General features: G+C 36.4%; 1 protein-coding gene across 1 annotated transcript; it reads left to right on the plus strand.

The window, feature by feature from the left end:
* The first annotated feature begins 7,623 nt into the window (after positions 1-7,623).
* LOC145076539 (uncharacterized) lies at positions 7,624-8,556 on the plus strand. Its single transcript, XM_079022374.1, has one exon. The coding sequence runs from the start codon at positions 7,624-7,626 to the stop codon at positions 8,554-8,556; it is 933 nt and encodes a 310-aa protein (XP_078878500.1).
* Positions 8,557-15,815: the final 7,259 nt, after the last annotated feature.

Below are 15,815 nucleotides of genomic sequence, written 5' to 3' on the forward strand. Positions count from 1 at the left end.
CCTCCAAAACTTATTTTCAAAATTCCCTTAGGGTTTCTCTAGGGTTTCTAGTTTACTTATCTTGTTATTTCAAATGCCTTAAAATTTAAACAACTGAAACCTGGTAACCCTAACCCTAATTTTTGAAAATTAGAAGGATATGATTAAATTTGAATTATTTAATTAATGCTTTAATTAAGATAATTATCTAATTCCTAAACGACTTAATTAATTTAATTAATTGTTTAATCAAAAGATAAATATTAAATCAAATTGGTTTAAATTGATTAATTAATTATATGATTAATTTAGATAACTAATATTTAAACCTTGTATTTTAAAAAGTCTTAAAATACACCTTGTATATTACTTCAAGTTTAATTACTATATGTATAAAAAAAGTCAGTCGAAACATTAATAAACCTCATTAAAAGTATAATGATATAAAGTACTAGAACCTTGTTTTAAAATCTCACTCTAACTACTTTAGGAAAAATATGAAATGTATGTTAATCCATGAAAACACACATCATTCTTTATAAGTCGTTAATGGAATGTGCATGGCTAACCGACACACTAATTTGGGACTATAAAATTGAGATGATGGAACAACTCGAAAATTATCATTAATGATGGAGCATGTGTAGTTTAACAGCATGTCAATTTTAGATGATAAATGAAATCCAGGTTGTCGAATGGGTTTGCATGGTTATTCACATGTTGTTTGTGATCCTCGGTATCCCAAACACAAAATTGACGAGCGTAATCTAAGATTAAATATGTCGTTGATATGATTCAATGAACCTCAAAAGATTTAGGATTACATTAGATTGAAATTGGTGAATCGTTTTACCTACCTTAATAAATCCATAATTAGATTAAGGTATCCCTCTTCTTGATTTCAAATTGTATTGTGGACCCTAGCCTTGAATGTGAAGTTGGGTTAAAATATTAAGGATTTATATCATGTAACTAAAACTATCTCTCTTAATAAAGATGTCTGGAAACGGCGATGCTCATGCAAATCAAACCTCTACTCAAAACTCCAACTTAACTCTCTTGTCGATTTTGTCAAAAAAAAAAGTTGGCAGGTCCAAACTATATGGATTGGATGCAAAAGCTAAAGATGACTCTTCGCTACGAGAACAAACAGTATGTTATCGAGTAACCTCTTCATGAAATTGGTGAAACGACTACTACTCCTGAGTAAATCACTTTCTATAACAAATATCATGACGACGCCACTAATTTCGCTTTCTACCATGGCGCCAAAACTACAAAAGTTCTACGAGGACTATTGGGCATAAGATATATTCTTGGATCTTGTTGAAAAGTTTCACAAGAAATCGATACAAGAGTGCTATGAAGTGGTCAACTCTCTTATAGTGTGCAAGTTGAAGGAAGGAGACTCTGTTTGCGCTCATGTGCAAAGAATGCAACGATATGTGGACCAGTTGGAAAAGCTCAGTGTGTCGTTTGATAAGGAGTTTCCCATTAACATGGTCCTTAAATCTTTACCTCCTACTTATGATCAGTTGATCTTGACTTACCATTTGAACAACACGAAGAGGATATGAACCCAACTATACAACTTGTTGTAGAGGGTTGAATCGGGAATAAAGAAAAATAATGTCCCTTATGCGACAAGTGCTCATGTCCTGGCCATTGGTTAAAACAAAGGAATAAAGAGGAAAGCAAACTATTAATCAAAGTAAAAGGTCAAGTCCCCTACTGGAGCGTCTAGCAGTGGTTCAAAGGCGAAGCCCAACTATGATATTCCTAGTGTTAGTGATCAACAGGAGGCCGCTTTATTTGATTGTGGCGACAAACGGAATTGGAGAAGAAGCAACCCAAAGTAACTTCAAGAGTTGAAAGAGGGGAAGATCAAGCCATTTGGCTCCTCATCGGTACATAGATTATTCAAATCAGTAACACATAACTTTCTCATTCTTGGGTCCTTGATATAGGATGTGGTTTTCATATTTGTTCTAATATACTGGGGCTAAAACAAAGTGAGGAAGTGGAGCATGGAAGGATGAACTTGTTCATGGAGAATAGGTGTTCATCACCTGTTACCAATATCGGGATGTACGGGCTTATGCTTGATAGTGGGGTTAGGGTTGATTTGATTAATTGTTGTTATTCTTTAGAAATTACAAGAAACATTATTTCATTTCATGAATTGTTTAGACACAATTTTTGATATTCATTTGATAACGACTATGGTTTGACTATGGTTTATAAAAATGACGTTTTTATGTTCAAAGCATTACCTTGTGGTGGCGTGTACGAAACTAAGATGTGAGTTGATAACTTATGCAATAGTGTATTCCATATTGATTTGTCTAATGGTATATACAAATCAAACTTGTAGCATTGTCGTCCTGGGCACATTAACGAGATACACATCACCCAACTCCAAAATGATGGAGTGATGGCTCTTGTCTTTTTGGAAAAATGACAAATTAACCTTTCATTGGAACATGTGAAACATGTGAAGGATTGTTTATCCGTACGTATGTGTGTGGCCCCTTGAGATCTGCTACAAGGAACGCTAATCGATACTACGTGACATTTACGGATGAATATATCAAATATGGGTATGCCTGTTTGATCAAACATAAATCGAAAATTTTGAAAGGTTCAAAGAGTTTAAGGACGAGGTCAAGAATCAATTGGGTAGGAAGATAAAGATGCTTCGATCTGACAGGGGTGGAGAGTATCTTAATATCGAGTTCTGTGACTGTCTAAAGGTATATTGAATCGTTTGACAATTGACTCCTCCTAGAATAGCACAACTTAATGGTGTGGCTGATAGGGATAATTGAACCTTACTTCATATGGTTCATTCCATTATGAGTCGAGATTCGCTTCCAATATCTTTCTGGGAGTATGCCTTAGAAACAGTCGCCCATATCCTAAATCTTGTGCCCACTAAGAAGTTTGCCAAAACACCTCAGGAGATGTTGACATGGAAAGCTCCCTTGCTCCCACATATCAAGTTCTTAAATTATGGAGCTCTTGTAAGACGAGAAACTCATGACAAACTTGAAACTAGATCTTAGAAGTGTATTTTCATTGGCAACCCAAAAAGTCCTTTGGATACTTGTTCTATAGAACTAGTGAGAATGAGGTCTTTGTAGCTCAAAGAGGAGTCTTTCCCAAGAGAAAGCTCATATTCAAAGAGGACAGTGGGAGTGCTATTGATACGTAAGAAATTCCAGAGTCATCCAATGTCGGAACCTTAAATGACACTAACTATCAATTAGAAGATGAGACTACTATTGATCCCATTGAGAATTCAATACCTCTTCGTTGGTCGAGTAGAGTTAGCATGCCACCTTAGTTTTACGGTTTCAAGATAACTGCAGATGGGGACACGCTCATTAGTGGTAGAACACTGGTGAATTTGGATGAACCTGCTAACTAGAAGGAAGCAATGGCATGCCCTAAGGCTGCAAAATGGAAATAGGTGATACATAGCGAGATGCAGTCCCTATATGATAACTAAGTATGGAACTAGGTTAATCATGAAACTGGTCAAAAGATAGTAGATTGCAAATGGATCTTCATGAAGAAGACCAACGTGGATGGAAAGCTACACATGTTCAAGGCTTGACTGGTTGTCAAGGGCTTTACTCAAATCCAAGGGGTTCACTATGATGAGACCTTCTCACCAATAGCTAGGATCAAGTCCATTAGGATTATGCTTTCCATAGTTGCCTTCTATGATTATGAGGTATGACAAATGGATGTTAAAACTACTTTCCTAAATGGGATGTTAACAGAGGACGTCTACATGAGTCAACCATAAGGTTTTGTACATGCCAAGTATCCTTATAGAGTGTGTAAGCTTGAGAAATCAATTAATGGATTGAAAAAAATCATCTCACAGCTGGAATATTTGCTTCCATGAGAAAGTTGTACAGGCTGGATTCTCTAGGAGTGAGGATGAGTTATGTGTGTATGTTAAAGCTGGTGACAGTATACTAACTTTCCTAGTGTTGTGTGTCGACGAAACATACTCCTTATAGGAAATGACATTCTAACCTAAAAAGAAGTGAAATATTGGCTTGTGAAGAGTTTCTCTATCAATGATCTAGCGAAAGCAACCGATATTCTTGGGATAAGAATTTTGAGGAATATAAATAATCGTCTTATTGGTCTTAGCTAGAGTACATACTTGAAAAAAATATTGAAGTGTTTCAATATGGAGAACTCTAAGAATAGGGATTTTCCCATTCACTGTACTTCAAATTGAGTAAGACACAAAGTCCTAGTATAGAGGAAGAAATAAATGACATGATTTGAGTCCTATATGCTTCGGTTATAGGATCTATCATGTATCATATCAAATGTAACGCCAAGATGTGGGTTATGCTTTGAGCATGGTTAGTCGATTTCAAGGAAATCCCGGCAGAGCCAATTAGATAGAACTTAAGAATATTCTCAAGTATCTACAAAGAACAAAGGACAAGTTTCTAGTTCTTAGCAATAATGACACATTAAGAGTGAGTGGTTATAGTGATGCAAACTTTCAAACATATTGTTTCAATTTTTGTTCTCAGTTTAGCTGGATTTTTTTTGTTGAATGGTGGAGCTGTGAATTGGAAAAGTTCCAAGGAGTCAATGGCCTCGCTGATTATGCTTGTGAATCAAAGTACATATTAGTGACTGATGCACTGAAAGGAAGTGGCTTGGTTGAATAATTTCATCGGATATTTTGGAGTAGTCCAAACCATTCAAGAGCCAATAGAACTATTATGTGATAAGGAAGGAGCGATTGCTTTGACCAAAGAACTGAAAGACCATGGCATGTCTAAGAATATCAACAAAAAGTGCCACTAAATCAAAAATAAGATTGAAGTAGGGCAACTCCTAGAGAAACGAGTATCATCAGAAGATAATCCTATAGATCCTTTGACAAAGAATCTGAGCAAGGTCAAGCACAATCAATATGCTAGGAGGAATGCCTTAAGATATGATCTTTGTTTTAGTAGTTATTTTATAGTTTGAAATAAATTGGTGAATGAATAATAGAGAATTATTTATGAGTATCATACTACCTTCTTAAATTACTTATTCTTATGTTTCGCTTTGCAAATTTTACTTCGTGAGTAATCTAATTATTCCAAAATCCATAACCATACATACTTTTTAAAGTAAGCAGTAATTTAAGACTCATGAATCGATTCTAGATTTTCTATAGAAATTAGACATTGCATGGGATTGCGGGAATATTCATGAGTACTTTGAAATAAGAGATTTTGGGTATTGAATAAACCCATGCTTAGAGATTACTTCAGGGATTCAATCACTAGTAATTCTAAAATGATAATATATTTATTCTTCAAAGGGAGATATATAAGTTGTGATTTTTAAATCCGTTGTGCATTGGTGATGTTGGATCTATAAGTTCAAGAATCATTATTGAGTGATGTTGCTAATAACATATGATCCTATAGGGTCACACCTTAATCAAGTTGGTACTTATTGAATATTTATTATATGTTTGATATTAATAAATAAATTCAACTCTTGTATTTAATTAGAGAACAGTTATTGTTTTATGTAAATAATAATAAAAGAAACAAGAAACTAGCCATTATATGATATGATATCATATAATAAGTTATGTATAAAGTTTTGGACCCTTTGATCAACCATGATTAATTTAAAGACTTACTCTACCATGGTTAATAAAGTTTGTGAAATTTTTTGTCTTTTCCAAGTCATCATGGCCGAAATGGCCTAGTGTATGGGAGATTGCTTGTGTTTTCTTCCCAAGTTGGTGTCCATACTTTGTCCCCCTTTCACTTTATGCTTTAAAATACTATAGAGTATTTTAATGGTTTGACTTTATTTTACATGGGTGTATAAAAGAGGACTTTTGAGCACGAAATGTAGTTAGTTCTTTTGGTCTTTCTCCTATCTATTTATCTCTAAAGCCGAGAGCACCAAAGGGAGAGCCTCTCTCCGCTTTTGAAGTTGGTGTTTTAGATTTTAGTGCTTACTTTGTGTCTTCCTTCTAGTGCTTAATTGTTTAAGCACTTAAGGCTTAAAGAACAAAGTCATACAAGAAGAAAACTAGCATTTTGAGTACCTTATCTTGTTGGTGGATTACTTGTAGAGAAGATCAAGTTTCTTGTTATTGCAATCAGTGGTATCAGAGCCATCTTTTAAATGTTAGAATGATTTTCGTGTTATGATAATCTTTGGTTTTGGGAAAACAAGCATGGATTTCTTTTTGGATAAAGAAATGTCCATATTTTTTTTCTTTGGCAACTTGTTGTAAAAGGTGTTTAATTTTTATATAACCATTTTTCCATGCAATTTGGTTATATATAAAAGTTACATTAGAAAAAACAAAGTGTTTTTTATATTTATATGTTGTTGTGTATAAACAAGCCAATATGACATTTGTTGCTGGTATTTATTTATTCACATGATGATGTAATAGATAAATATGTATTGTTTCATTTGTTCATCTTTGTATGTAATAAATTAGTTTTTTTTAGGCTAGTTGTATTTTATTTTATAAAAAATGTTTCAAGATGGAGCATTGAGTTCTTATGAAGACATGGATCTTTTGAAGACCTTGAAGTGTGCTAATAATTCCTTTAGGAAATGACTAAATATTTGTTTTGATGGCTCACAATAAATATTACTAGAAAATGGTTTTGTTTATATATTTTTAAATGCATGCTTGTGATTTTTATATTTTGTTGTTTTAAAATATTGAATGTATGAAAATATGTTTACCATTCTAAAAACATTTTCACAAAAAAATAACATCTTAGAACTTTATATAAAAGTTTCCAACATAAGATGTCTAAAATGAGTTTTTATTAAATAGAATTTTAATTTTTAAAACTCTTAAATAGCCAAACTTTTAAAGATATAAAAAGTTTTAAATGCCTTTTAAACTTAATCCAAACTCCATAACTAAATAATAAAAGTTGTTTTATTAAAAGGTTAAAAACCGGTTCCAAATACTATTACGTCGAAATAATATCGAATATTAATTTTAACTGGTAAAATTGAATTTGGTAATATTTCAACTTTGTAATTTTTGTAACACTTTGAAATGTGTCATGATATATTTTATGCATGAAATGTTCATGACACAAAATGTTTTAAATATGCTAGAAAATAAAACATTGATAAAAAGCCTTTTTATAAAGCTTCAAATCTATGCAATCCACTTAAAAATCACTTAGCAATTTTGTGCAACTCTTGTGAACTTTAGGGTCACCTTATTCATATGGATTGTTAAAAATTGGCCAAAGTATTTTATATTTACTTATGGGATAAATGTCACCTAACCTTTTGTGAAATATAATCACAAGATTTTTAAATGGATGATTTGATCAATTTCTTATGTGATAAAGGTCACCTAAGCATAAGAGTCTGGAGGAATGGATGGGATGAAAATGCCATTAAAAACAAATTAATGTTTTTTTGATCCCATTAATCTAAGAGTTACATAAGAATTGTAATTGGTTATCACAACCTACCAATCAACAAAATCACTTGTGTTGTGGGTCACCACCTCAAGTTATTTTGGGTGAGGTGGATATTAGCTTTTCAAATTTAATTTAAGGGGTAATTAACTTTAAAAGAAATTATATCAAAGATATTAAAATGAATCTTATTATTTTGTGGATGACTACCCCGACTGTAACCACCTCATCTCTCACCATTCGATCCATCCTCAAAAAGGAAAAACTAAGCGGACCCCAATTTCTTGATTGGTTCAGGAAACTTAGAATTGTCCTCAAGCTTGAGAAAAAGGACTATGTCCTTGTTGAACAAATCCTGGAAGAACTCCTAGTCAATGCTGCCAAAGCATTGAAATATGCTCGGGCGAAACATGTAAATGATTCGAACGAAGTGACATGCATCATGCTTGCAACAATGACCCCTGAGCTTCAAGAAACTTTTGAGTTTCATGAAGCATTTGATATGATTGAGCATATAAGAATCATGTTTCAAGCTCAGGCTAAGCAAGAGAGGTTTGAGCCCTTGAATGCTTTCATTGGTTCCAAGATGGCTGAGGGATCTTCTGTGAGTGCACATGTGCTCAAAATGAATGTTTATGTTGAGCAACTTGCCCATCTTGGATTCCCATTTAGGGATGAGCTAGCTACGGATGTGATCCTAGCCTTATTGCCCAAGTATTTCAAACAATTTGTGATGAACTTTAAAATGAATGACTGGGAGAGGAGCATTAATGAGCTTCATAAAATGCTCAAGAATGTTGAGGCAAACATCAAGAAATATGGGAACAATCAATTGTTGATGATCCGCGAGGGTCAAATATACAAGAAGAAATCTGGTAATAATGTTGGTAAGGGGAAAGGCGAGACCTTAAAGAAAGGCAAGGGTAAGAGAAAGGATAAAGGGAAGCCTCCTGCTACCAACCCAACTCCTGTGCCCAAACCTGCTGCTGACTCTGATTGCTTTCACTGTAATGAGAAGGGACATGGGAAACGTAACTCTCCCAAATACATGGAGGAAGTTAAGAATAACAAGGATAACATGATTGGCACCTCAGTTATATATGTAATTGAATAGTATGCATTATGTACTAATTCTTGGGTATTTGATACTGGAAGTGGTACTAACATCTGCAATGATTTGCAGTGACTAAGGAATGTTAGAGAACATAGAGATGGTGATTTGGATCTTCATGTGGGCAATGACACTCGAGTAGCTATCAAAGCCATAAGACAATATCATCTTTTGCTTCTAAATAGCCTTTATCTTATTTTGAACAATTGTTGTTATGTACTTGGTATAACCAGAAATATTATCTCTACTTCTCGTTTGTATGAACAAGGTTTTCGTTACAAGTTTGACTTTGATTCTGAAAACATCTCTATGTTTAAAGATAATGTGTTCTATTTTGACACTTGTACCAATAATGGAATATATGAAATCGATTTAAATGGTTCATACCAAAAGGACAATTCAATCATGTCATCACTAGGAATTTGATACCTTGTAAACATTAAACAATGATAACAAATGTGAACCAACAATGTGAAAGCATGTATGATGCTTACTCAATAACAACAAAACATCCATCAAACGCTTTGTAAGAGCACATCAAATAGTCAACAAAAGTTTGGAAGCCCTAAAAATCCTTGTTTAAGTCCATTTTGGACCAGGATTTCCTTATTAGACCTAATGGACCAATAAGCTTCCAATATAATTATCTTGAACATAGAAATCTCAAATGGGACCTAATTAGACCCATATACATGAAACTTAATATTTTGTGCCTTAGAAGCCTAAAATGAACTAGGTTACCTTTAATGGGCCTTATTGGACGATAACAAATTTAAATTAGCCCTAATAGGTCATAAAAATCATTCTTTGATTTTTGTTGGGCCAAAAATCATCTAACTTAACCATAAAATGGGCTTAAGCATACAAGGCACAAATATTTTTCCTTCCCCTCTCCATTCTCGGCCCAAACCACAAAAGAAAGGAAGGGTTGACTTCCATTGCCACCTCTTTATTATCCCTAGGACTTCCATGCTTATAACTCATATTTCCATGCAACCATCTCATCAAAGTCTGTCTTCCCCTCTCTGTTTCTATCCTCGGCCGAACACAACACAAACACATACACACCTCACCAAAAATTCTCTCTAAACCACTCTCAATATTATCTTCTTCTGCTTTGAAGATCTCGAAATTTTGGCTTGAAATCTAAGGATTTTCATCAAGTAGTTCACATCTTTGGTAAGTTATTTCTTTGATTTATAACATATCTTCTTCAATTTACCAAAAATCTAACTTATCTCATACAAAATCATGATCACTCTCTTAGAAATCATCTAAGTTCGAGATTTACCAAGAGCACTTGCTAGGATCAAAACTTTCTTCATTTTCTCTCTTCAAAACAGAAACTACAACTCAAGGTGAGCTTCATAGCCCTCTCTTTTTTGGTTTTCATGTGTTTTATGGGGGAGAATACAAGAAAATGTGTAGATCTATGTGTATGTGTATGCTATGTGTGATTTTATGCATGTATGTGTATTTTTATGTGTTTTTGTGATAAACATGTAACTAAAAAGGGGTGAATCTCGAGATCTATGATATGAGAAGAGAAACAAACATAATCTAAGTTATTTTTCACTAAACAAGTCAAGAATAATAACTTATAAGATTATGATAAACATATTTCAACATAAAAACCCATTTTAGGGCTTAAAATGTCAAATATACAAAACTAGGGTTAAAAATGGTCAAGTCATGGTTTCTTAAGGGCCAAAAGAGTTAAAACAGTTTCCATAATTGTTTTTCTAAATAATAAAATTTTCAAAGGACTTGAAATGTAAATTTTTAGCTTAATGGGCTAATTTTGGGCTTTTTGCCCAATAAGCCTAAAATTGCGAAAAATGACAATTTAAGGGGCTGAAATGAAACTTTCTTCAAAACAGGGGATAAATAGCGTAATAAAACTATTTCAAGGGTCAAAAATGCTTTTCACTACCAAAAAGGACCAAAAATGTAAAGTTTTTGGATTTTCGGCCAAAACTATAAAAGTTGCGAAAAATGGGGTTTTAACCGAGAAATACCATTCTGGAAGGGCTGAATCTGTTAACAAGATAAATTTTGGGTTAAAACTGTCTTTTCAACAAATTTATGATGCAAAAGTGTCAAGAAAATGTTTTAAGGACTAAAAATGAAATTCTTTTATATAAAGGACTAAAATTGTTATTTTTTATAAAAAGAAAGGTAGTGAAAAGGTCAAACTTCTACTTTTAAACAAACTAATTCATTAAGTCAAAATACAAAACCACGACGACCGATAAAATGGAAAACGAATACACGTTTAAGTCCAAAAGCGTTATAAACGAATCGATTCGGTCTCGAATCAATACAAAAACAACAACCGTTAAATCAAACACTTCAATAGATACGCGATAACTACGATGAGTAAACTTACAAACTTTGGGCTTGAGAGTTGCAAATCATGCTTGTTGGATCTTGCAAGTCCATCAAAATGATCTTTGGGTCCAAAGGGATAGCGCTTATATGTTATTGGGCCTCCTATGACCCAATTCCGTGTAAAAGGACTTTCAATAGCTTTTATGTGCTATTGGGCCCATTATTAAGGCTAGTAAGGTCAAAGTAATCAAGTGCGAGTTGGACCATCGTGTCTTTCGCATCCCCGACAGCCTAAGGTACTTACGATAGTAGCAGGACATAGTGCTCCTCTTCTCTTCATTCGCTAAGGCTTATGAGAAATCAAAGTAGACGGAATTAGGACGATATTCAATGTGGAGTAATCAATATTCATTCGATATGATGATACAAAAACTAGTAATCAAGAATACATTTCGACATCGGAAAACATCGGGTTTTTTCGGGGAATTCAATACTACTCGCTCGAAATTTCTATAACTATAATACAAAATACCCTTCATATATATGTTTTTGAAATCATTCATGCATCAACTTATGGATCTTCACACTTTGATAAACAAAAGTCTTTTAAGAAAATATTGGATTTTCTGGGTTTTACAAACTACACAAATCATTTTATCACAGCATTGCTTATGAACTCACCAGCATTTCATATGTTGACGTTTTTCCAAAATAACTTGTTTTCTTAGGTAACAGGTAAGCGGAAGGGTAATATGAAGTAACAATAGGATGTTATGTTGTTGAAAACACTCAAACAATTTATGTTATGAATGTGTAATGTTAAAACAATGTACTTGATTTGAACAATTCCAGTTGTAATATATTGATGCATGGTGATGTTTATGTTAGGATTCATGTATATTCATTGTGATGATATTCAATTAAAGTCACGCGAGCCCTCAGACGTTTCCGCCGTCTGGTTCGGGGTGTGACAGGTTGGTATCAGAGCTCTGTTTATAGTGAATTAGCATATCTAACCACACATTGATATGCAGCTATAAACGAAAGAGGGACTAACACAACTCTGAACAAAACAAAACAAATAAAACACAACGATAAAACATCTTTGCTTGTGTGAATTAGGAAACATAACATAATACCAAACGACACAAGATAATGCTAGCATCTCGGTTAAGCCGGGACTGTTCATAGTTGTATCAAGGAGAGGATGTAGCCTGACCAACTACATTTCCTCCGAGGTACAACTATCACGTCTCCTGAGGAAATCGCGATGGTAGGAAAACCTAAAAACATACCCCTTTATCACAAAAAAGAGAACATCAACTCAATATATACAATAATTGAAGCGTCATAGGAGTAATGATAGTTATTCGCATACCTCTTGTGAGTCAACATGGAAGGAGAACACCAGGGCCTTCAGTTTCACCAGGTCCTAGTAGCCCACGGGATGATCGAAGACGAGCCGGAGGGAGATCAGGGGGGAGCACACGACATGGGACCTGACTAGTACACGGACACTAACAACGAGTTCGATGAGATTGAGGACGACATGAAGGAAGAACAAGACACCGGCGAGGACTCTGCCACGACACCTGTCAGCGAGGCGCAGCAGGACCATCCCGCCCCACCAGTAAATCCCGCAAGGGAGAATCGCTCCCCAGAAGCTGAGATTGCCGCCCTGCGGCAATAGTTATTCGCCATGGAAGCACGAGCAGTGCGAGCTGAGCATGAGAGGGATGAAGTCATTGGAGATATGACTGAGATGGCCCAGTTGTTGGCACAACACTTCGGTATATGACCTCGCTGCAGTCGTAGGATGCTCCATCGAGTGTTAGGAGTAGACTTACCCTACTAGTACTAGGATCTATGCTATGTACCATCGACTCTATGTTTAAGTGATTACACTACTCATAGAGCGGTTATGCTGCCAAACTTACACCACTTATGTATGCTCTTTCGAGCAAAGTTTTCATGTATTAAAATGCGGATAATATTAATGGAAAATTTTATGTGTTCTACTGTGATGTTGTAATCTGCTATGTGTTATATATCCATGATTGTATGCTAATTTGTGAAATGGCTTAAGATTCGTGCCACACACCTAGTTTATAGGATCATAATCTCACAACACCATAGGAAATCAACATCTTTCTGTTCCATGACAGAAAGATGCCTCAATGACCAACTCTCAGTAACCATGGGCCAACCCCACCAGAAGTCGACTCAGCTGCATTCCAAGCAGTTGTGTTTGCTGCGGTCACAACAACAATGGCACAGATTTACCAAGGGAACAATGGAGGAGTCAATGGATAAGGGTCTGGAAGTTTGAACAACGGGATCAATCAAGGACCTACCAAAACATGCTCGTACAAAGATTTCACCAATGCCAAGCCGCGAACCTTTAATGGCACGGGTGGAGTGATAACCCTGAAAAGATGGATTGAGAAGGTGGAATCGGTGTTCGAAATATGTGAATGCCCCGAGGAGGTGAAAGTGAAGTTTTCCGCGTGCATGTTCGTCGACCAGGCTCTCGCTTGGTGGAATGGACATATAGAGGCCATGACTCTCCCTGTAGCCAACGCTATGCCATGGACGGAGCTGAAAGAAATGTTGATGGCTGAGTACCTCCCTCATGGCGAAATTCATAAGATAGAGCAAGAGCTGTGGGATCTCACCGTCCGAAACTCTGATATAGATGCATACATATCAAGGTTTAGTGAGCTGTTATTACTGTGTCCTGGCATGATTACGCCTGAAGGAAATAAAATCGAACAATTCATCTGGGGATTGACCTCCCCAATTCAAGGAAATGTGATCGCTGCAAAACCTGAAACTTTCGACAGTGCCAAGAGATTGGCCAAGAAATTGTACGACCACAACAATAAGAAGGGCGAGAAGCCAGCAAAAATTGAAGGAAAGAAAGAGAGTGACAACAAGAAAGGAAAGAACAACAAGAGGAAGGGACGTCAAGGCTCATAATCGTCCAAGAAGCAATAAACAGTGACAGTCAACGCTGCAACCACCCAAGTTCCACCCACACCACATGCTCCAGCCTCAGCTAATCCAAGTGCTCCTAGGCAGTATTCGGGAACTCTTCCAAAGTGCAACAAATGTGGTCTCCACCATAATGGAGAATGCAGAGAAATGCATTGCACCAGTTGCAATCAGAAGGGTCACACAACAAGGTACTGCCGAACCTAGCCTCCCCAAAACCAACCACAAGGAAACAACAACAACAATAACCGCAACAACAACAACACCAACAACAGCGGCAATAACACAAGATCAAGCCCCACTTGCTATGGATGTGGAAGGACCTGGCATATCCGTAGAAACTACCCCAACACCAACAACCCCGGAAATGGTGGATCAGGAAGGATGCTGGCTATGGGTTAGGGAGAAGAGGTCATGGATCCCGCTGTTGTTACCGGTACGTTTCTCCTAGACCACACTTATGCATGCATCCTATTTGATACAGGAGCAGAACGAAGTTTTGTGAGCAATAAATTCAAACACTTGTTAAGACAACAACCCCAGAAGCTTAATGAAACCTTCACGGTGTAAATGGCTAATGGGAAGACAGAATCCACTGGGGAAATCTATATCGGATGTACCCTAGCCTTAAATCATCATGTCTTTCAAATAAACTTAATGCCGGTTTCCATTAGGAGTTTTGATGTGATTATCGGCATCGATTGGTTAAGCCCCCACCATGCTGAAATTATGTGTCACGAGAAGGCCGTTCGCCTTCACCCCCCAAACCACGAAACCGTAATTATATACGGGGACAAACCCAGCACGAACCTTCACCTTATCACGTGCATTAAAGCGCAAAAGTACATATGAAAGAAGGACTTGACGTTCCTGTCTCATATAGTAGACAAATCCAAGAAAGAGGTCAACATTCAAGACATTCCAGTAGCTTGTGAGTTCCCAGATGTCTGCCCTAATGATCTCCCGGGGATACCCCCAGAAAGACAAGTCGAGTTTCGAATTGACCTTGTTTCAGGAGCTACTCCCATCGCCAAATCGCCTTACAGATTGGCTCCGGCAGAGATGCAAGAGCTGTCCAGTCAACTCAACGAGCTTTTGGATAAAGGATTCATCCGACCCAGTTGCTCACCTTGGGGAGCTCCGGTTCTCTTTTTCAAGAAGAAATACGGTACCTTCAGGATGTGTATCGACTACAGAGAACTTAATAAGCTCACTGTCAAAAACCGATATCCACTTCCACGAATCGAAGAACTATTTGACCAGCTCCAAGGAGTTAGTCACTTCTCAAAGATAGATCTGCGATCTGGATACCACCAACTCAAGGTACGAGAGGAGGATATTCCAAAAACTTCTTTCCGAACTCGTTACGGACATTATGAATTTGTTGTAATGCCCTTCGGTCTAACGAATGCTCCTGCCACATTCATGGACTTAATGAATCAAATCTGCCGACCATTCCTTCATAACTTTGTTATCATTTTCATCGATGATATCCTCGTCTATTCCCGAAACGAAGAAGAACACGGCCAACATCTTCGACAAATCCTGGAAACCCTGCGAACCGAAAAGCTATACGCGAAACTCTCTAAGTGTGAGTTCTGGCTCCGAAGCGTGAACTTGTTTGGACATGTTGTTAGCCATGAAGGAATTCATGTGGATCCTTCTAAAATACAAGCCATCGAAGGATGGACCATTTTAACAACACCCACGGAAATTCGCCAATTTCTGGGTCTCGCAGGCTATTACAGGAGATTCATCCAGAACTTCTCTAAGACGGCCAAACTGGTTACCATGCTTACACAAAAGGGCGTACCCTTCGTATGGACGGACAAGTAGGAAGCCGCATTTCAATCTCTGAAGCAAGCACTCTGCAGTGTGTCAGTTCTATCGCTACCCGAAGGAATGGAAGACTTTATAGTCTACTGCGATGCGTCAAA

This window comes from Lactuca serriola, chromosome 9 (genome assembly GCF_051521515.1).
Source record: "Lactuca serriola cultivar US96UC23 chromosome 9, Lser_US96UC23_V15, whole genome shotgun sequence".
In the NCBI taxonomy this organism is placed as follows: domain Eukaryota; kingdom Viridiplantae; phylum Streptophyta; class Magnoliopsida; order Asterales; family Asteraceae; genus Lactuca; species Lactuca serriola.